The sequence below is a fragment of the Podarcis tiliguerta genome, assembly GCF_965153285.1.
Source record: "Podarcis tiliguerta genome assembly, chromosome: 9".
Taxonomy (NCBI): Eukaryota; Metazoa; Chordata; class Lepidosauria; order Squamata; family Lacertidae; genus Podarcis; species Podarcis tiliguerta.
This window is the reverse complement of record NC_139542.1, coordinates 10,621,610-10,643,112: the sequence shown is the minus strand read 5'-3', so window position 1 is coordinate 10,643,112 and position 21,503 is coordinate 10,621,610. Positions and strand designations below refer to the sequence as shown.

General features: G+C 46.0%; 1 protein-coding gene and 1 long non-coding RNA gene across 3 annotated transcripts; one reads left to right on the top strand and one right to left on the bottom strand.

Annotated features, from left to right (window-relative positions):
- CCNG2 (cyclin G2) lies at positions 1-10,772 on the bottom strand. Of its 2 annotated transcripts, none has more exons than XM_083398614.1 (8): positions 10,335-10,772; positions 7,007-7,135; positions 5,940-6,077; positions 5,129-5,379; positions 4,650-4,728; positions 3,619-3,717; positions 2,740-2,945; positions 1-1,486 (listed from the first exon to the last, which is right to left on the bottom strand). In XM_083398614.1, exons 2-8 carry the CDS (start codon positions 7,133-7,135, stop codon positions 1,357-1,359), a joined length of 1,032 nt encoding a protein of 343 aa, XP_083254740.1. In that variant the 5' UTR covers positions 10,335-10,772; the 3' UTR covers positions 1-1,356. The 2 variants fall into 2 exon arrangements, with proteins under 2 accessions (XP_083254740.1, XP_083254741.1); XM_083398615.1 differs by lacking the exon at positions 10,335-10,772 and adding an exon at positions 8,014-8,205.
- Positions 10,773-10,879: 107 nt separating this feature from the next.
- LOC310657747 lies at positions 10,880-19,831 on the top strand. The gene is made up of 2 exons (XR_014501890.1): positions 10,880-11,504; positions 18,376-19,831. It is a non-coding gene; the product is annotated as an uncharacterized lncRNA (long non-coding RNA).
- Positions 19,832-21,503: the final 1,672 nt, after the last annotated feature.

The window sequence follows — 21,503 nt, the reverse complement described above, 5'->3', positions numbered from 1 at the left end:
TTAGGAAAAGCATTTGGTTTTATTGAACTGAAGCAAAGAGATCTGAGTTATCTTTGAGAGAAAATAGCTTCCAGAAAACATCTTTTGAGACTCTGGCTTGCAGTACCAAAAAGGCAAATCTTCAATGTACAGTATTTATATCATATACAGAATACAATAAATTAATATCTACATGCAACATACATGAAAGTTACATACACACTGTAAAAATACAATATTTTTCAGCTTATTTTGTTTTTTAAAGTTTTTATACAGATTTTAATTTACATTTTTACACAATTTTTGTAAACTTTTTTTTTCCTTTATAAAAATCAGAGCACACCATACATCACCATTCACATCTGCACTTCAGCCTAGACACGTTGGCCACACAATGCTACAAAATCCTAACTTACGCAGCCCCTTCATTTCTACCATGACATTGCTTTTACATTATTATACTACGGAGTAAATTTCTTCTTTTGCTCACTTTGCATATATTTGAAAATATTAAGTAAAGCAACCATAAAAGTCTGTGCTTTAAAAGAAAAGAAAATGGCAAGCAATTAAGTGTCATTACAACCACTTTCATCAACTTCACATTTACCAACACTTCTGCATAATCAAATAGCCTTTCCACTAACAGCTTTCACTTAAGCATGCAAACGTGTTATGATTAAGAAATTATTTATGACAATGTAAAATACTGGAAAAAAGCTACAGGAGTTAGTAGTAGTAAAAGGGAAAGTAGACTTTACATTGAATGTCAAAATTTCTAATTTAATAGTTTGCTTTTTCACATTAACACTAAGGTTTTCTGAATACACTTCAGTTCCTAAAATGGATAGGATAGCCGACCCTTGAGAAGTTTTAACACTAAAATATACCTGGCACATTGAACCAGATTACCCTCTGGTTTTCACTTTAAAAGGGGACATTATTCATCCCTAAATAACACAAGCATATTCCTTATTTAATACACTTCCTGAAATTCAACAAAGCTTTAAAAAAAGGAGAGAGAAACTCCTTTCTTGAAAAAGAATGCACAACTAAAGTTTTGGTTAAAAGTACTTCAGTCCAGACAGAAACAAGCATACACTCCTTTGCAACTCAGTCTATCCCAAAAATAGTTCCCCATATTCAAACTCTAATTTCAGCAAGGCGTTCAAGCACATATTAAGCTTTACAGCTCTCTTATAGCCTACTAACAAACAGTGTGCCCTTGTTCATGCTCCTCCTAAATGGTTGGTTGGATCAACCCTGCTACATTTGACTTTTGCCACAGTAAGTGGTGTGTATGTTTTGGGTACTGCATGAGACCTTGCGTCAAGGTACAGAGGGTGCTTAGATACCTGTTGCCTATAGTACTATAATGCATTAAAAGCTCAGCCTAGCACACGGAGTTGATTTTGGCTTGAGGTCAAAGAAGAAGGTGCTTTCCAGGTCACTTGGTGGAGAACTGCTAAGACTTTCTTCTCCACAGCTCATATCTTCACAGGAGTCCTCACTAGGGGGTAAAATATGAAGAGTTATATACAGCTCATGTAAGTGAAAAAAGATTTTTTTAAAAAAGTATTTTAAAAACCCACTCCAAATAGACACTGTTTATGAGGGTCTTTTTCTACTTTTGGGTTGTATTATTTGCATCACATTTCTTAGCAGCATCTGAGTGCTTATTTATTTATTTTAAATTCCCTAGCAGTCTGCACTGCACCCAACTGCATTAAGAATAGATTCTGCTTTCATGGTGTGAGGGTTCTGTTAATGACATTATGCACAGAATTTCCAGCGCAAAATCAACAAGAACTTGACTCTGATTATCAGTTTCTCAAGTGATTAAAATGTTCATCGCTGTCTACAATTTTAAACTAAGCAGTGTCAGCTGCTAGAATTCAAATAAGTTCTTTCACTTTAGATAAGGTCAATCAAGGTCTGCACAGCTGCTAACTGTCTTACTGCACATTGGTCTCGTATTTCATTACTGAGCATCCAACTCCTGGAGCCTCAAAGCTTAACTGGCCAATTCAAAATGCAGCATTGCTTTAAACCAATTTAAACAGCACACAGTGCTTGTAGTCTCCTCAAAATATTTACTGTCAGAGAGACCCATATTATAGTACAGTGGTACCTTGAGTTAAGAACTTAATTCGTTCTGGAGGTCCATTCTTAACCTGAAACTGTTCTTAACCTGAAGCACCACTTTAGCTGATGGGGCCTCCTGCTGCTGCCACTGCTGCACGATTTCTGTTCTCATCCTGAAGCAAAGTTCTTAACCCGAGGTAATATTTCTGGGTTAGCGGAGTCTGTAACCTGAAGCGTATGTAACCCAAGGTACCACTGTACTCCAAAGAATCTGCAGTAAGTTATTAACATTTACCTATGTTTTCGTCACTTGTTAAGTTCAAGAATTAAGATTGTACTACTGCTATTGCAGTAGTGATTTCCACTTGCTTACAGAATCAATAGCCCTTTCACATGTAAAAAGAAGTGTGCTCTGAGGTATGATTCCTTCCCACTAATGTAAGTAAACACCCTCACAACGGATGCAATACAAGCTGTTTGGTTTTATGGGATCTGGAATCCACCAAGATAGTAAATGTAGCTCTAATATTTGAAATGCTAACAAACCAATACTATACTTGGTTATCTAATCTTAAATTACACACATGCCACAAAAGAAAGTTACCATTAAATTTATTGAGATGCCATTACTTGAAAGATGAGCAGGTAAATAGAGAAAACCCCATGGGATATACCTACCTCTCACTCTCATCAATACATCCAGCCTCTGGGATAGTGGGCAACTCAGGAACACTGTAGTAGCTGTTTTGAAGATTCTGAGCAGTACGCCTTGAAACAATCCAAACTAGTTTTTTATGGTCTGGCTTGCAACAGGCAGGAGACGAGTAATCCGCTAAGCATTTTGAAACCAGCTCTCTCCAATAGAGCAAGTCACTGTCACTTATCTAAAAACAAAAGAAGACACTCATATTTATTTGTATTCATTCAAGAGACCTCTACTACAAATCCACTATGCCTGTAATCTCATCCACAATAACCCGAGTGTGGAGCTTGTGTTCAAAAAAAGACCAGCTGGAATCGTAGTCTGAGGGATGTGCTGAAAAGCTCATCACCAGTAGAACTGGATGCAGTGTTTGCATTCTGAAACACTTTCTGTGTGTCAGCTGAGCTCAACTTTCGCTTCTGGCCTAGTTCTCATACAGTTCCCCTAACATACTGTGCTAAGATTCTACAAAAGAACAGTAATTTAAAAGACCCTCACTTGGTCTCAATTGCAGATTTAGCCACACACCACATCTGCAAAGACTTTACATATTTAACTGAAATCCCAGCACTGGCACTGTGTGAGCTGATGAGGTACTGAAGTTAATGACAGTTTACGGAATGCTTATGGTTGCAGATGAAGTATGTGAAATCTCATACTGCACAAATGTCTCTTGTATAGAATCATATGATGCAAGATGGGTAAAATGGGAATGTCTTTCATTTTTGGGTTCTTATTACACTTTTACTTCTGATACTTGCCTCTGCAAAGCTATTTCAAAGCTTTTCAGCCATGTGACCTTCCCAATCTCCCTGCATCATGCATTTGGAAACTAATTCCCATATTCCCATTACCTTTGAGTGCTTCTGAACATACAGAACCATCTCAAACAATTCAATGGATTTCAGAGCCTGCACTTCCAGGGACAGAAGGCACAAGGCCAAGATGGATGGCTGAAAGTAAAAACACACATATCTAGCTCAGTAACACATTACTGGATTCCATCTTTTGCCGGTCAACTACCCATTTCAGGTTTACTTTTGCTTTAACTTATAAATAAATTACTCCCACCACCCACCAACACATAAAAGCCATAGTACAGAGACAAGTAAATGACTGTTTTATATTCCACATTAATGATATAGTAATATTTCCTTTTTATCCCCGGGGATGATTCCAGAGTGTACCATGAGAAAGAGGTGGCAATGGCAAATTAAGACTGATCTCATACCCACTACAAGACGACAAACTACTGAGATTATAAAGCCAACTTAATAGTCTTAATAGTCTTCATGCTGTTATCACTTTTGTATGTTTGCTAGCATCTCCAATTTAATGGCCAAATATACAGTATTTTTTGCCCTATAGGGCGCACTGGCCCATAGGGCGCACCTAGTTTTTTGGGGGGAGAAATAAAGAAAAAAAATTATTTCCTCCCCAGGTGCGGGGCCTGAGCTTCCCCCGACCCCAGCCCCCAGAACAGGCTGTTATCTGCAAGCCTGGGGAGCCCGGCGGGAACTCCCGCCGGGCTCCCCAGGCTTGTGGATATCTGCCCAAAGCCCGGGGCACGCTCTGCTGCGCTCCCCGGGTTTCGGGCTGCAGGCTGCTGTCCGCAAGCCTTGGGAGCCCGGCAGGAAGTCGCGCCGGGCTCCCAAGGCTTGAGGATAGCTTCCTGAAGCCTGGAGAGCAAGAGGGGTTGGTGCGCACCGACCCCTCTCGCTCTCCAGGCTTCAGCGATATCCTGCATTCGCCCCATAGGACGCACACACATTTCCCCTTCATTTTTGGAGGGGGAAAAGTGTGTCCTATAGGGCAAAAAATACAGTAATTGTGCCATTCATTACATTGCCCATACTCCTCCTATGCTTTGCTGTTATTTACTTACTTTTGCTTTTGAAAAGACTAGTCGGCAGTTGCAAGCTTTAAGTTGTGCTTCCAGTTTGTCAAGATTTAACAATTCTTTCCTATACAAGGGACAAGATGGGAAAATGTAAACCTGGGTTATCTAGCAGTGTGGCAGAGTTCAACTCAGCTAAGATGCCTGCAGCGTTACTCAAAATGTAAGGCGGGTGCACTGATCCTATTTCCCAGTCTACAACCCTCAATGCACCTGACCGCTCCCATTCATCTTGTAGAGATCTTGGCTGCAATCTTGGCTGCAATCTTCAATCTTGGCTGCATTTCCTTATCTCACTGTGCATGAGCACATATTATTGGGAAACAATAACTGGAGCATCTGCAGCCACAGCAAGCAGGAAAGTACAGGCAGCAATGGGAGAGGGACAATCCAGAAGGCTAACAGACAGAAAGAGGGCTTCAAACTACCCACTGAACAACAGGGAATAAGGCTGATCCCACACGTACCTTTCTGAGGTATGACAGAGTAGAATAGTATGGTACAAGTGCAAAAAGGTTAAGGCAGTAGTAGCTTTGAAGTCAAAGTGCAGCTTTTCTGAGATTATTTTCTCCATCCGCTTCAGGTCGGACACAGTGCATTTGCATTGGCTAATCCGGATGACATCATGGAGGGATGGGATGTTGCATTCCTCTTCAACCACTCGAGCAGCCAGCTGGAAGCAACAGACCCCAATGCAGGACAAGTGCTTAGGTTTCACCTAGGGAGAAGGAAAAGAACGTTGGGAACAGCTAGTAGCATGGATGGTAAGCTACCTAGCAGCAATGTGTAATGGGCAAATAATGAAAAAAGGTACTGAAATTCATTCATAATTATCTGGGTTCTGCTGCATGCCCTTATTGCCTAGAACAATAAGACCCTTATAGTAAAAAGCTGGCTCGGCAATACTAGGACAAGGTTTAGTAAGCTCAGCCTGTAACAGTACTCCTGCTGGTAGTGGGCATTTACTACAAATTCAGCAATATTATTCACTAGGTGTCATCTGGAATGGTGCCATAGATTCAGATAACCTCACTAAGAAGTGTAATATGATTGCAATTTGGCTTTGGAGCAAAAAAAGTCAGAGACAAAGACAGGGAACTGAGGAAGACAAGGAAAACGTGGGAATGCTATTTTCTGTTTCTGTCACACACCTATAATAAGGCAATTATCTTAGATTACCGTATTGCCTTAAAGTCAAAAACAAATGCCGAAGATAATAGAAACATATTGTTACTGAATATGTGCAAAAATTCATACAGCTGCTCCTTCTAGACGTACCTTCATGAGTGCCAAAAATCTGTCTAGGATGTTGACTGCCAAGACAAATGTTTCTGTGGCAAACCCGAAGAAGTTGGTAAGACTCCAGAGATCTTCAACTTTTGCATTCCTCAGTCTTGGACATAAGGCGTTTTCATTCTGTGTAGCAAGAGAAATAGCTTCGTGTTATATGTATAAACCCTGCACAGAAATGTCTTAGAAGCTGATCTATACATTCTGATGTGGTGTGACAGCCAACCTCATGGCGATTTGGAGTCGGGATGAAGAGTGCAGGCAAATACTCCATAGTTAAGCTGTCCAGAAGCCAGAAGGCCCTTCCCCTCAACATGTCACTGATTCGCCAAACAGCTTGTCAATAACAGATTTTTTTGGGGGGGGGGAGTTCCATTGCACCACTGGAAGTCTTTGCACAAACAGGACAACTTAGCTGGATACAACCCAAAATCTCTTTTCAAAATAACACTATAGAATGAAGTATGTGCCAATTTCTTTTCTTCTGAACCTAAGTTTGAACAGGAACCTTTGGGGGTTAATGAAATGCAGTTCAGAAGAAGTCCTGGTTTAATCTTGGACTACAAGCCACAAAATGAATATTTATACCAGTTTGGGTATAATGTCATTGGAACAAAGCATGATAAATTCAGCAAAGGAAAGGAACGAGTGCAGAGTGATCATTCTACATTGCGAGTGCTACATCTGATCAAGCCAACTGTATGTGATGTGATCTGAACACCCTATAGCACTTTTAATACCAGTCCTACAAGCTAGCCAGTGGGGTAAGAATGCTGGACTAGGACCTGGAAGTTCCAAATCCTCACTCGGCCATGAAGCTCACTGGGTGACCTAGAGCTAATTACCTCAGAGGGTTGTTGTAAGGATAAAAGGGGAAGGAAGAGAATCAATAGTTCACCTTGAGTTCCTTTGAGAGAATGTAGAATATATATTTAATAAGCTACATGAAGAGAAATCTATGGTTTTGGTCATTTCCCTATCAAATCTCTCACATGCAACAAAGTTCAATCATGTGAATCATTAATTCCCAGACCCAGAGAAAAGCTTTTCCTCACCTCAACAGTGCACTCAATCAGGCTAAGCCCCTTTTCCCGAGGCTGGTATTTCCATTCTTGCTCCAAATGGATTTTCAGCTGCCTGAAGAGCCAACTGCTCATCTGTTCTTCAACTCCAATGTCCTTCATCTTAGAAAGTAAGGGAGAGGAGGAAGGAAAGACAATATGAACATTCTCAGGAGGGAAAAATTACATCCATTTCAGAGGTTAAATGTGTGTTACAAGAACAACAACATAATCACCACTCAGAAGCAAATAATTAATGCTGTATTTCCAATTCACCCAACTTGTGTGTGTTGAGACCAGGGAGATAACAAGCCTTACAATTAAAGAGCATAGTATTCTTTGACAATTTCAGATGACACATTTCTCTGAACTGCCCACATGCCCATCTATCTAAACTGTTTACAGTGTATCATACTAAAACCATGCAATGGGAGAGGAAAAACACTCCTCTCTCTCCAGCTGAAAACCTGGGCCTTTCACCCAGTGCTTCACTAAGAGGCCAGTGCATAGGGAGTTGGGGGGGTGAGGGGGGGTGGAGCATAGCTGAATGCTGTCACGTACACACAGTGGAAGCAGCTTCCAAATGACTGAAGGGGGCAGCAGCGGAATAGACATACAGACTCACCAGTAAGAAACATCATCAGGCTACAACACTCTGAATATTTCCCTGGGAAGCAGACCCACCACAATAAAAGAAAGCTTACTGTTGAGTAACCTGGCATAATGATATCAGGCTGCCCAAATGATAAGGCATTCTAATAAACTCTCCTGACCCCTTAAGCATATAACTCTGCAATTCTACCTGCTAAATTTTGGCTTTTACCCATCTGGCTTTCCTGTGATCCCAATACAGTGGGAGCTTTGCAGTATCTTGCTACTCTTTCCTTATTAGGTTTCAAATTAATTTGTTTGTTTCTAGTCCTTAGACCGTTACAAAAGAAAAAATAACAATTTAAATTCCTTATAGGTAATCTGTCAGACACATACACCCAATCACTCACTTTGAGTCAGCCTGTTTTCAATTCCACCCTAAGCAAAGGGATAATCTTTGTTCAACCTCGAAACAACAACAAAAATCTGGGGAGCAGAGATGGGTGGGTGGTGGCAGGGAGGGACAGACGGAGAACTATCAAAACATTTGTCCCAAGGCCTAGATCATCTGCTGCCATCCTCAGCTAAGCCCTCACACACAAAACCTGTAAAACACATAAAGGATTTCACTCTCAACCAACAGCTTGGGGTTTGGATAAGAAAATGCCCTTTAGACAGAAGGTGAAAAGGATTGCTCTGCACAATCTACATCTAGCACAAGAGCACCTCAAAACACAAGAGATCCCTTTTAATCCTCTTTGCTGGATGTGAAACCAGCCAAAATCTCCCTCAGTTCTCATTTTTTGCCCTACTTCTCTATTTCTGTTCCGCTGATATTTTTCTTGAAAGCCCCACCTACAGCACTGCCACAGACATTCCCCTCAAATACACATCCCAATATCTCCTGCTTATCCCACATGCAACCATTTCCTCCTTTCTGGGGAACTTACACGGGGCCTTCCCTCAACCCGTGACGCACTTGTCCAGCTCTACGTGCCTCCTCCCAGCTATCAAAGACTGGACAGTTATTGCAAAATACTTTCTGGTGTCCTCTGTTCACCTCCATAGCCCTAGCGAAGAGTTCAAGCAAACTCTTCCCAAACACACAGCAATAGGTATGAGCCTTCGTCGAAAGCTCATACAAGAAACAAACTTAGTTGGTCTCCAAGGTGCTACTGGAAGGAATTTTTTTATTTTGTTTCGACTAGGGCAGACCAACATGGCTACCTACCTGTAACTAACACAGCAATAGGGTTTGGCTCAATTCCCACCAATTCCCACTTGAAGAGTCTCTCCAAGCCAGCAGTCCTACCTAAGGTCCAGGGGGGGCTCTGCCCTCCCAATTACCGATTGCTTTCCATTACCAAAAAATCCTTTCACCCCACAGGACACCTCACCCTCTTAAGCAAAGATACACCCCTGTCAGCCTCCCCCAACCCTTTCTAAAACTTAAGTCTCCCATTAATGCTCTCCTGGGATCTGTGACAGACAAAAGCTTTCAGTGGGTCCCGCCCCTCATGAGCCTTGTCTCCTCACCCCCCCCACCCCCGCAAATCACTGCGCCCCACTCCCTATCAGCTCCTCCCCTTTATATGGATATTACTGGCTTGCCTTATTTTGCACCAAGGCTTACTAGAGTGATTGAGAGGCACTTGGAAAATGAAAATATCCTTGCAGCCACTGAGTAAGCAGCAGGCAGGCAGAGACCACCTCAGTATCACCTTGGTACATTGCTTTAGTTTAATACTGGTGGATTGTCATAGTTTGATACTGTTACTGTGCAATTGACTCATTTATCTTCATGTTACTTGCAAGCTGCCTTGAAAAGATTTGGATCCGAAAGGGCTACAAATAATTGTAATAAGTAAATAAACAATCGGTTCAGCTCTCTTAAAATCCGTTCTTCACAGGACACCCACAACGCTCCTTCAATCTCACCCTTCCCCCTCCCAGCAGAGATTTAACTTTGTAAATCTGAGAGTGGTTCACATCGCAACAAAGAAAGCAAACCGTAAACACACATATCACACCTGCCCCAAACACAGAAGGACACATTAAATAAAAATGTATCTCCAAACAAGCTGCGTCCTCCACCCCCCCCCCCCAATAGTACTGTTTTAAGAAACTGGCGAGGACAAGGGTGCACAAAAACAAAAAGGCCTTCGGCCAATTATTTCCTCTTCCTGGCATTCTGACATTTTATTTCAGTACCTGCTTTTGCAATTGTTTTCATGGCCCTGTCTTTTTCTTCCTTTTTTTTTGGGGTGTGTGTGTGTGTGTGTGTGTGTATAAGACAGTTCATATGAATCTCTCTCTCTCATATATATATATATATATATATATATATATATATGCATGCTATGGAATCTGAAACTATCACCACACATAAATACATAGCCTGTTAAGTCTTTTTCATGTACTTAAAAAAAACAACTCCTAAAAATAAATACAACCGATAGATCGGTGTGTGTGGGTGTGTAATTCACAATCACCCCGAATGTACTATCAAAATAGGCAGGACACAGCAGCTTTTAAACCTGGGGGGGGGTCTTTTTGATAAATATGCCAGATTTGTTCTAATGATATATATTTCGTGGGTTTCGGGGAGCACTCCTTGCTCAGCCGATTTTCGGAATAGGAAGCAGTTTACAGGGGACGCTTTTAAAGGAAGAAAGGGAAGCTACAAAAGGCTTACCCCCCCCCCATTTTTCCATCTCTCAGCCGGACATACCTCTCCTCAGGGGCGCCGCTTCTCGTCTTCTCGGGACCCCGGAAGGGACGGAGGAGGGAGGCCGGGGGCTGGAGCGAAGGGAGGCGGCGGGCGGTTGCCCCCTCAGTGGCGGCGGCGGCGACAACAGCGAACGGCCGAGGCGCCCCGTCCTCACCGACCCATCCAGCCGCCCTCCTCCCACTCCAAGCCCCGACCTTCCCCCGTCCTTCCCGGCCCGGCGTCAGCGCGAAAGCAGCAGCGGCACCATCGCCTCCCGCTCCCCAAGCCCCGGAGACCTCCGCGGGGCAGCCGAGCCGGAGGCGCCTCAGACCCACATCAAAATGGAGTCCGCTCGGAAGAGAGCCGAGCAGCCCCGGGCCCCGCCCCTCTTTCCGTCACGTGACCGCCCGCCCCGCTCTCCTCCTTGTTTTGTTTCCCTCGAGTTGCTTTGGGCGGAGGGATTCGCAGCCGCGGCGGCGATGCGGTCCTGTAGGAGAAGGGGGAGGGAGGAAAATAAACCCTCTCGTTTTCTCACTTCCCGCCCCGCACGAATGGAATATACCTCATCGAACGCCAGTAGCGATTTGGGGAACGGCGGGAATGCTTCCTCCCATCAACCGCGCAAATGATTGCCTTTGGCTTTTAACCGAGAGGCGGAAGGACACTCCATGCCTCGGGCCGCATCGCTCCTTTTAAAGGGACAAAGGTGGGGGCGGGAGGAAAACCTGAGTTTTGAAAAGTCCGCCCAAAAGGCTGCTTGCTGATTGGTCGGCGGCTGCAGCGCGGTGATTGGACGCGGGGGGCGGGCCTCTTTTTTGTTGCTTCTGCGCCGGCCATCCGAATGTTTTGTGGTTCAGAGGAGTTGGCGCTGACTGGTGGGAGGTGACGGCAGCTCGCTGTCAAGATCAGCCAATGAGGAGAGAGACCTTTGGCCTCTCCCTCCCTCGGGGCTCTTTTTTGTTTTCCTCCTCCAGCTGATTCTACGGCGAGGCGGGGATGACGTGGGGGAGGGGAGAGAAGCGACCAACTGCCATTTCCCAACTGTCATTTTCTGGGGGTGGGGGCTGGGCAGAAGAAAATGGAGGGGCGCAGCTTCACCTCCTGCTCAGCTGCAGCCTTTTCAGAGTCAAGGTCTCCAGAGGGCATTCCTCAACCCCAAACATTGTTTAAATTGTACCAAGGTCTCCAGAGGTGAACTCCCAATTCCATTTGTATTTATTTGTTTTTGTAAAAATAGTGTGTGTGGTGGGAGAACCTCAGTGGTTTACAAAGAAAGAAAAAACGATGAAATTATTGCTAAATTTTTTTGTTGTTGTTTAGTCATTTAGTCCTCTTCGTGACCCCATGGACCAGAGCACGCCAGGCACTCCTGTCTTCCACTGCCTCCCGCAGTTTGGTCAAACTCATGCTGGTAGCTTCAAGAACACTGTCCAACCATCTCGTCCTCTGTCGTCCCCTTCTCCGTGTGCCCTCCATCTTCCCCAACATCAGGGTCTTTTCCAGGGAGTCTTCTCATGAGGTGGTCAAAGTATTGGAGCCTCAGCTTCAGGATCTGTCCTTCCAGTGAGCACTCAGGGCTGATTTCCTTAAGAATGGATCAGTTTGATCTTCTTGCAGTCCATGGGACTCTCAAGAGTCTCCTCCTCCATTCAAAAGCATCAATTCTTTGGCGATCAGCCATCTTTATGGTCCAGCTCTCACTTCCATACATCACTACTGGGAAAACCATAGCTTTAACTATACGGACCTTTGTTAGCAAGGTGATGTCTCTACTTTTAAAAATGCTGTCTAGGTTTGTCATTGCTTTTCTCCCAAGAAGCAGGCGTCTTTTAATTTCGTGACTGCTGTCACCATCTGCAGTGATCATGGAGCCCAAGAAAGTAAAATCTCTCACTGCCTCCATTTCTTCCCCTTCTATTTGCCAGGAGGTGATGGGCCCAGTGGCCATGATCTTCGTTTTTTTGATGTTGAGCTTCAGACCATATTTTGCGCTCTCCTCTTTCACCCTCAATAAAAGGTTTTTTAATTCCTCCTCACTTTCTGCCATCAAGGTTGTGTCACCTGCATATCTGAGGTTGTTGATATTTCTTCCGGCAATCTTAATTCCGGCTTGGGATTCATCCAGCCCAGCCTTTACAGCCATAATTTAAAACACACGCAAAGTCAAAAACTACAACAGAACATCAGTTTTAATAAGGACAAACAATAGGTTTTGGTCACAGGACAGTTGCAAGATGGAATTTTCTAGTGCAACTTCATGCTTTTAAACAAAGGCTGTCAAGGCTGGACATTTTTAGTTCTAAAGGTAAATGTTTTGGAAACCATTCATGGAAACTATTTAGCAATCTGAGCTTCTACAGGTTTTTCAGGGCTTTGGTGTGTTTTAGGGATAAACAATGTTATTTTTACAAAGCAACGCAGTATTTACATAGAATATTTTGGGTGGCTCTAATCCTTCTGTTGTTGTTTAGCTGCTAAATTGCAGGCTGGTTGAAATATACTCAGAGTCGCAAGGTGATTTCATGCTCTTTATTCAGCTCATAGTGGTGAGGAGGAATGAATGAAAGTCCCCTCAAAGTATCTGCTTTATATACATTATTTACACAATGGGCTGCACATGATTGGCTAATTCTGGAATTCTACTGTAAGCCAATCAGGTTGTGGATTCACTTATATCTGGAGCATGATTGGGTGGTTCCTGCCAACCAATCAGACTGCTGCATTGTTCTACGACCAATCAGACTGATGCATTCTGAATCCTATTGTTCTAGGACCAATCAGACTGCTGCGATTTGGATCCTATTGTTCTAGGACCAATCAGACTGCTGCAGTTTGGATCCTATTCAACTCAGTACATAACACCCCTCCCCTCTAAGTTCCAGTCCTGCCCGGGAGGTCACATTCATAGTCCTCGAGGTACGCCGGTGGCCTACGTGTGCGTTGCGGCCTGTGGTGTTCCCTGGTCCGGGGTTCAGGTTCTGGCTCGTGTTCCAAGGATGCTGGCTGTGATGGGCCTGTTTGGTCTGGCGCAACCGGCTCGCTCAGTCGTGGTTCTGGTTCCGGTGTCCTTTCGGCCTCGCGGGTCCTCTCTGTATTTACTGATTCTGCCTCTCCTGCTGGCCCCTCCTGCTCTATGGGCCTCACTGCCGCTCTGTTCCCTTGGGACTCCTCTGACCTTTCCTCCTCCTGGTTTTCTCCCGGGAATCGTCGCCGTATCTGGTCGCAGTGGCGGCGCCAGCATTGCCCCCCATCCGTTAGCACCTCGTATGACACGGGGCCAGTGACCCTGGTGACTGTGGCGGGTACCCATGCTGGGCCTGCCCCAAAATTCTTTGCATACACTGGGTCCTGGGCCTCAAAGGTCCGGGGTTTCCTGCCTTCCCCCACCACTACCTCATCCTGAGCTCTATCGGGGTGAAGGCGGTCCAATCTGATTGCAAGGCGCCGACCCATTAGTAGTTCAGCGGGGCTCCGGCCAGTCGTTGAGCTGGGGGTGCTGTGCTGTGCTAGGAGGAATGTGGCAAGGCGGTACTCCCAATCCCCTTGCGTCATGCGGCGAAGGGTGTCCTTGGTGGTCCGCACCATGCGTTCTGCTTGGCCATTGGTGGCAGGGTGGAATGGCGCTGAACGGATGTGGCGGATGGCGTTCTGCGCTGTGAAGGTTTGGAATTCTCCTGATGTGAATGCAGTCCCGTTGTCTGAGACGAGAGTGTCAGGGAGCCCGTGGGTTGCAAACAGCCTGCGTAGTACCCGGATGGCTGCGGATGTAGAAGTGGACGGTACCAGTGCGACTTCCAGCCATTTGGTGTAGGAGTCCACCACTATGAAGAATGTTTTCCCCTGAAAGGGGCCAGCGAAGTCCACATGCAGGCGTGACCATGGTGCTCGGGCGGACTCCCAGGACTGGACTGGGGCCCTTGGGGGATCTGGGCGGGATTCTTGGCAGGCCTGGCAGTGTTTGACCCAGGCCTCTATCTCTCCGTCGATCCCCGGCCACCACACATAACTCCTGGCCAGGGCCTTCATTCTTACTACCCCTGGGTGTGTCTCGTGTAGGGCTGTGAGGACCCTTTTGCGGAGGGGCTGGGGAACAACGACCCTGCTTCCCCATAACAGGCACCCCTTGTGGGCCGACAGTTCATGTTTGCGGGTTGTGTAGCCAGCGAATTCTGGCCCAGGGCTGTTGCTGGGCCATCCCCTCCACACCCAGTCCAGGACCCGGGAGATGACTCTGTCTTTCTTGGAATGGTGTGCAACTTCTTGTGCCTGAATGGGGCGGTCGGGAAGCAGCTCCAGGCTCATAACCTCTTGTGCAGGTGCTGGGTCGGGGCCTGTTTCTGGTAGTGGTAGCCTGCTGAGGGCGTCCGCATGGCCCATCGCCTTCCCAGGTCGGTGAATCAGTGCATACTGGTAGCTGGCAAGGAAAATTGACCACCTGAGGACGCGAGGAGACAGCACTTGGGGGGTCTGCTTTTCGGGGGCAAACAAGCCAAGCAACGGCTTGTGGTCAGTCACCACGGTGAAGGGCCGCCCGTACAAGAAATCATGGAATTTTTTTACTCCCTTCACAATTGCCAGCCCCTCCTTGTCTATTTGTGAGTAGTTCCGTTCGGTTGCGCTGAGTGTCTGGGAAAAGTATGCTACTGGTACCTCTCTTCCATCCGGGAGTTGGTGTCCCAGGACAGCGCCAATGCCATAGGGTGAGGCGTCGCATGCTAGCACCACCGGCAGCCTCTCGTCAAAGTGTGCCAAGACCGAGTTTGAGACAAGCAAGTCCTTGACTGCCTGGAATGCAGCCTCCTGGCGCTGGCCCCACACCCAAGGGGCTCGCTTGTCCAGAAGTCTGTGTAGGGGCTCTGCTACCGCCGCTTTGTGGGGAAGGAAGGAATGGTAAAAGTTCAATAGTCCCAAGAAGGCCTGAAGTTCAGTCTTGTTCTTGGGCGCTGGGGCATCACAAATGGCCCGTACCTTGTCCCCAGTCGGGTGGACCCCTTCTGCGTCCACCATAAATCCCAGAAAGTCCACCTGAGGCACTCCTAGTTGACATTTTTCCCGCTTCACCTTGAGACCCGCCGTCTGGAAACGGTGCAGAACGGTGCGGAGGCGGTCCTCAAACTCCTCTGGTGTGGGCCCGGCAATCAACACATCATCGAAGAAGGGGGTGACGCCAGGAATTCCTTTAAGAAGAGAGTCCATTAGGTTCTGGAATATGCCTGGTGCCACGCTGACGCCGAATTGCAGCCGCTTTACCCTGAACGCTCCTCTGTGCGTCACAATCGTCTGTGCCTCTGCTGTGGCCTCATCTACTGGTAGCTGTTGATATGCTTGGGCCAAGTCCAGCTTGCCAAAAATTTTCGACCCAGCCAGGGTGGCAAGGACATGGCTGACCACTGGCACTGGGTATGCATGGGCCGTGAGGGCCTTGTTTATGGTACATTTGTAGTCTGCGCAGATGCGGACCGAACCATTAGGCTTGACGGGTGTGACGATTGGGGTTTCCCAGGGGGCATTAGGCACCGGCTCCAGCACTCCTTGCTCCACAAGCCGGTCCAATTCCTCGTCTATACGGGGTTTCAGGGCGAACGGGACCCGGCGGGCCTTGAGCCTGACTGGTCGTACTGCGGGGTCAAGCTGTAGAGCAATGGGGGGGCCCGTATACTGTCCCAATTTCCCATCAAAAACCCCCGGATATTCCTTGCATATGGCGTCCACGTCCATTTGTAAGCTAGTGTTGTTCACCCCGGTGACGGCTAGCCCCAGTGGTCCAAACCATGCCAATCCCAGTAAGCTAATGTAGGGGCCCTTGACCACAAGCAAGTCCAGTTGCCGCGTCCGCCCTCGGTATTGCACCCTGAAGGTCCCCACCCCCATTGTGGGGACCTTACGTTTCTGGAAGTCCCGGAGGGTGAATGGGGCCGGCCTGAGTTTGGGACCCCCAGTAGGACACAGTTTCCTTAAGGTCCTTGCCGAGATTATGGATAGATTTGAACCCGTGTCAAGCTCCATGCGGCATGGGGCCCCCTCTATCTGTACCTCTACATAAATTTTCTCTACGTTGGGGTGGGGCAACTGGTATACCTGGAAGTCCGTGAGCTCCGTTGAGTTGCCTTGGTGCGTTGGGCCCCGGGACCTGGGGCTCTTGGATTGGTCATCTGATGCCTGGCGTCGGGTGGGCCGAGCCCGACACACCCGGGCGATGTGTCCCGATTTTCTGCACTGCCTGCACTCTGCGTTGCGGAAACGGCAGGTCCTCCTCTCGTGACTTTCTCCACAGCTTGCGCAGTTCCCTCCTTCTCGTCGAGGCAGCTGTGGTATGTGGGCTGCTTGAGTGCGCTGCTGTACTCGGTGCACCTCCTCCCTGTTGGATCCTGAGTCGTCGGTGAGGTCTTCGTGGTGGACCCTCAGTTGGGACGGCTGGCTCGGCCGTGCCTCTTGCGTCGACTTCTCAGCAGCTTCCGTTGCCAGGGCCTCCTCCAGAGCGACCTGGAACGTTAGGTTCTTCTTAGCGTAGAGGCGTCGTTGCAGCTTCTCATCCCTCAGGCCACCGACGAGGCGGTCCCGAAGCATGTTCTCCAGCTCTGAGAAGTTGCAGAACCGGGCGGCTTGGCGGAGAGAGGTCACAAACCCAGTTATGGTTTCCCCAGGGGCTTGCCGCTTTGCGTAGAAGGCATTTCGACGAGCCACCACTGAGGGCTGTGGCGAAAAGTGCCCCTTCAGCTGTTCCATTATTGTTTTGTATGGAACTGTAGCGACGTCTTCAGGCGCAAGGAGAGCCCGGGCGATTTCAAACGTCTCCTCTCCGCAGACGCTGAAGAATATTGCCCTCTTCTTGGCGTCTTCTTCATCGGTGACCCCTTTGGCTTCTAGGAGGAAGGTGAAACGGGAGGCGTACGCTTCCCAGTCTCCAGATGCTGGGTTGAACGGCGAGAAGCTGCTGTTGGTTGCCATTCTGCGTTCCTTGTGTCCCGGAGCTGAAGCCTGGATACACGGTGCGAGGCAGCGGTGCGGCAGATGGCGGTGCTGCGGTGCTGTGTGTGGCAGTCAGCTCAGCGGGATCCCACCTTCGTCGCCAGTGAAATATACTCAGAGTCGCAAGGTGATTTCATGCTCTTTATTCAGCTCATAGTGGTGAGGAGGAATGAATGAAAGTCCCCTCAAAGTATCTGCTTTATATACATTATTTACACAATGGGCTGCACATGATTGGCTAATTCTGGAATTCTACTGTAAGCCAATCAGGTTGTGGATTCACTTATATCTGGAGCATGATTGGGTGGTTCCTGCCAACCAATCAGACTGCTGCATTGTTCTACGACCAATCAGACTGATGCATTCTGAATCCTATTGTTCTAGGACCAATCAGACTGCTGCGATTTGGATCCTATTGTTCTAGGACCAATCAGACTGCTGCAGTTTGGATCCTATTCAACTCAGTACATAACACTGGTGTTACATGGATTATTTTAAAAGAAACCACAGGAGTATCATGTTCCCGATGGTCACCAAGCTGGTTTTCTTTGCATAATACCGAAAGCAGCAATAGTTGTAAAACATGATTACAATGACACAATCCCAGTTCAGGGGTGTTGGGACACTTAATCAAGTCAGCCTAACATAATTTGGGCTAATTAATTAAGTCAGCCTAACATAATTTGGGGGTGCAAGACCTTTTTTTGCTGCGGGCATTTGGAAGTTGAAACATCAAAGCAATATTTAGCTATGAAAATAATAGCTCAAAGGTGCTGCTGTGTACCAGCAATGGAAATATGGAACAGAGCAGAGGAATACATTGGTACTAGCGAGGGCCAAGCAACCTCATTTAGAGGGATAGCTTGCAATGGAGCTACGTGTCCTTTTCATGAGAGCAGGGTTGAGCCAAGAAGAGTGGAAGCAGCTGCTACAAACCAGGATGATGAGAGGCATTGCTTCTCACTCTTTGGGCAGTTACCTCTCCTGTTAGGAAATGGCCTTGAAGACTCTTAAATCTAGGGCCTCGGTCGGGATTCATTAATGGACAATTATTTAGTTATGTAAACTAATTTCTAGCCCACTTTTTTTCTAGACAGATACAGCAGAGAGTAAACAGTCATATAAGGGAGGAGTTTGATGCAGTGATACGGAGATCGTGGTCTGATGGAGCAACGTTCCCTCTCTTCTTCCATGGCGCTGTGGTCTAAACTACTGAGCCTCTTTGGCTTGCCGATCAGAGTTGGCAGTCCGAATCCGCGCAACAGGGTGAGCTCTCGTTCTTTCCCAGCTTCTGCCAACCTAGTGTTTCGAAAACACACCAGTGCAAGTAGATAAATAGGTACCACTGCAACGGGGAGGTAAACAGCGTTTCCGTGCGCTCTGGTTTCCGTCACAGTGTGCCATTGTGCCAGAAGCTGTTTAGTCCTGCTGGCCACATGACTCGGAAAGCTGTCTGTGGACAAACGCCGGCTCCCTCGTCCTGAAGCGAGATGAATGCTGCAACCCATAGTCGCCTTTGACTGGACTTAACCCTCCAGGGGTCCTTTACCTATTATTATTTTTTACCTCAGTCAATAGGTGGGGGTCACAGGGGGAAAGCCCTGCTGTTCTAGCAGAAGTTCTTCTGTGGGTTTCCACTAGCAAGGGGCTCATCAGTTGAATACAGCCCACAGTAATCAACAACCAAGACGCATGATACTTTTTCTCATTTCTTTCTTTTAGTCAGTGCTGTTTTTCTAGAAAAAGAGATGCCGGAAGTCACCATGAACACCTCCCTCGTTTTCTTAGAATGGCAATGGCACCCACTTGAGAGGTGCCGGAACTGAGTTCCTGGAAGTTCCCCCTGGGGGAAATCCCTGCTTTTAATTGTGTTTGTTAATCTCTATCCCCCATCTGAACATAAGTATGTATCTCTGTGTTGAATACTGAGTATATATAAATTTTGAAACATTAAAAACACATAAGGCAAAGAAAAGGCAGTAAGAAATTTCAAGAGTACCGCAATAGCTGCGAGAACATTGTTAGCGAAGAATTAGAAGAAACAAAATTTATGAACTATTGAAGAATGGCAGATAATAATAATAATAATAATAATAATAATAATAATAATAATTTATTATTTATACCCCAGCCATCTGGCTGGGCTTCCCCAGCCACTCTGATGAAGATGATGGACTATATGGAACTAGCCGAACTGACCGGGAGACTCCGTGACCAGAGATAAGAGAAGGTGGAAGAAGACTGGAAGAAGTTTAAGGAATATTTGAAAAAATATGTTAATATTTAAACCTTAGAATAGCTTTGGAAGTGGATATAGGCTGTAGGGTTAGAAGTAGAAGATAGGGTATTTTAAAATAGTATTATTTGTAAGTGATAAAATGTGAAGTTATTTTAAGTATGATTTTAAAAAAAGATGGTTAGAAATTATGATATATGTAAACTGCTAAAGATGAAGTAAAATGAAAATCAGATAGGTGGGACTTGGGGAAGCCAACTTAACAATGTTTAGAAAAATAAGGATATGACAAGAATTTGTTCATATTGTTTGTCTTTTCTGTCTGTGTTTTTTATCTGTGTTATAAAATGATTAAAAAATTTTTGGGGAAAAAAAAAAGAAATTTCAAGAGTACCAGTGGAGGCTGGTCAATTAGGGCGAATGGGACATTGCCCCAGCAACCTCAGCCTGCCTTCTTACTTCCTTCAAGTCCTAGAATCATAGAGTGGGAAGAGATTCCAAACGTCAACTAATCCAATCCCCTGCAATCCTTCCCACAGCCGTCCCTGGGTTTGCACGAACCACTAACCTTCTGGTTCACAGCCAGATGCACTGACCCATTGTGGGGGTGCTACTACCTGTTGACTTCCTCCTCCTTAGTCCCTTGTGCAACTCAGCAGAGAGGAGGCTGGTGAGAAAACTATAATTAGTTGGCTCTGCCTGTTAGTGGTTTTGGCTCTGCACACTGTTGGGCTTCCTGCCTTCCGCCCTACTAGTCCCAATGGGAACCAGCCAGCACAGAAGTGAACAACCATCTTTTTAAAACAAGCACCAACCTTAAGGTTACCAGAGTTAGGTGATAATGTCATAACTGGAGGAGTCTTGCAACTCCTAAGCTGTTTGGCCGGCGAGATGGCGGCTGTCCAACAAACAAAGTTACCAATCACAGCTTTGCCCAATCAAGAGCCTAATGTTATAGCACTACCGGCTATAGTGGAAACTCCTGTAACTTCAAACTATTCATTATCACGTGTGAGAGCCAAAAGGAGCTACTTACTATGTGAGGCTTAATCAAGGAAAATGAACACCCAGGCATCACTGATTATTTATTTAATATATTCCTGTAGGACATCCAATAGCATACGAAATGTGGGCAATTCGCATAAATAGAAGATTGAAATGTAATATTAAAATACAAAACACTAAGGAAACCAAATGTGATGTGTTTTCCTTACCAATGGCAAATGCTACCCTGGGGTTATGCGTCAACATACATTTTTAGCTAATGGTGTATATTGAACATTTAGTTATGACTTATCGCAATTGCAGTGCAAAGCCTCCATCCCATTTTGTGTGCAAGGGAACTCTCCATTGCAGTGAGGTAAGAGAGACTGGTTGGAATGAAAGCAACACTAACAGCATAGTCCTTGCCATTTCTTCTCAGAAGTCAGTCCCATTTAATTCAGTGGGTCTTACTCACAGGTAAGTAGGCTTAGGACAGCTGTCAGATATGTCGCCATTTTATTGAACACGTAAGGTGAGAGCCAACTAAGTCAGAATAGACTCACTGAAATGCAAGATACTTTACATTCCAGTGGGTCTACTCTGAGTATGACTTACCTTGGCTATCACACATTATCTCCATGATTCAGATAATGGCTCCAGCATTGCAACTACTGTATTTTAAAAAACATAATTACCATTAATGGGAATTGGGTTCATTGGTCATTGACTGTGCTTCACACTAGTAAAGTCTAACAGGCCATGTCTGTGCTTCAAAATGAACTTGTTCTGACTTCACCCAGCACAGCATAGGAAGATTATCACCTCTGATATATCACCGAGGATAATAACATAAGTTGAAGACACTCCTCCAGTGAGCAAAATAAATGGATTCATATTAAACTCTCCCTCAAGCCAGAGAAACTTGACTGAGCAACCCAAAGACTTGCTGTAAGGAAAGACAGGTATGTTTAGGGAGGTGGCAGAAATAATGTTAGTCTCAC

Coding starts and splice junctions, on each gene's coding strand:
- CCNG2 (XM_083398614.1), bottom strand. CDS start 7,135: ATGAAGGACATTGGAGTTGAAGAACAGATGAGCAGTTGGCTCTTCAGG. Junction 6,078..7,006: donor TGATTGAGTGCACTGTTGAG/GTGAGGAAAAGC, acceptor CTTGCTACACAG/AATGAAAACGCCTTATGTCC. Junction 1,487..2,739: donor TGTATTGATGAGAGTGAGAG/GTAGGTATATCC, acceptor TTTACCCCCTAG/TGAGGACTCCTGTGAAGATA.